Below are 594 nucleotides of genomic sequence, written 5' to 3' on the forward strand. Positions count from 1 at the left end.
GGTCGGGGGGGTGGCGGGGGGGAAGGGTAGCTGAGAGAGGAGAAACATGACTCTGTGTGTAACTCACCAGAGATCCCAGACCAGCCATGCTGCTACTGCTACTTGCCGTCCTCGGGCAGGTCAAAGGTCACAGCCAATTCCCCTTTTAATCACCAACAAATAAATAAAAATCACCAGATAAACCAGCGGCTTGTCTCTTGTTTGATTTGATCACGTTTTGCTGTAAATTGTGGGTCATGTATATCCCGGAAGGAGCCCTCCCTCTGTCTGTGTGTGTCTGTGGGGGGTCAAAGGTCAAATGTTGCATTTTTTTTGTTACAGTTTCCTCCCCCGCGACATGTTGCACTTTCCGCCCTCGGCCTCCCGGACCCTCACAGGCAGCTCCTGCTCCCGAACTTTTTATTTCATTTTTTTCTTTTTGAAAATTTGTTGCTGTGTTATTTTGGGGTTTTTTTTCCCGTGGTGCTTCGGCGGGTCCCGGATGTCTCTGAGCTGAGGGTGAAAGAGGAAGGAGGGAGGGAGGCTGTGGGTTTGTTGTTGTTGTTGTTGTTGTTGTTGTGGTGGTGGTGTTTGGTTGGTTGTTTGGTTGTTTGG

At 49.7% G+C, this 594-nt stretch overlaps 1 protein-coding gene across 1 annotated transcript in view; it reads right to left on the reverse strand.

Annotated features, from left to right (window-relative positions):
• The window catches only part of pbdc1 (polysaccharide biosynthesis domain containing 1), an 8,960-nt gene extending 8,686 nt beyond the window's left edge, over nucleotides 1–274 (reverse strand). Inside the window, exon 1 of the mRNA XM_020519912.2 lies at nucleotides 68–274. Within this exon, the coding sequence (XP_020375501.1) occupies nucleotides 68–88 (21 nt within the window). The 5' untranslated portion in view covers nucleotides 89–274. The remainder of the gene's footprint in view (nucleotides 1–67) is intronic.
• Between the last annotated feature and the right edge of the window lie 320 nt (nucleotides 275–594).

This window comes from Rhincodon typus, chromosome 40 (genome assembly GCF_021869965.1).
Source record: "Rhincodon typus isolate 14 chromosome 40, sRhiTyp1.1, whole genome shotgun sequence".
Lineage (NCBI taxonomy): Eukaryota > Metazoa > Chordata > Chondrichthyes > Orectolobiformes > Rhincodontidae > Rhincodon > Rhincodon typus.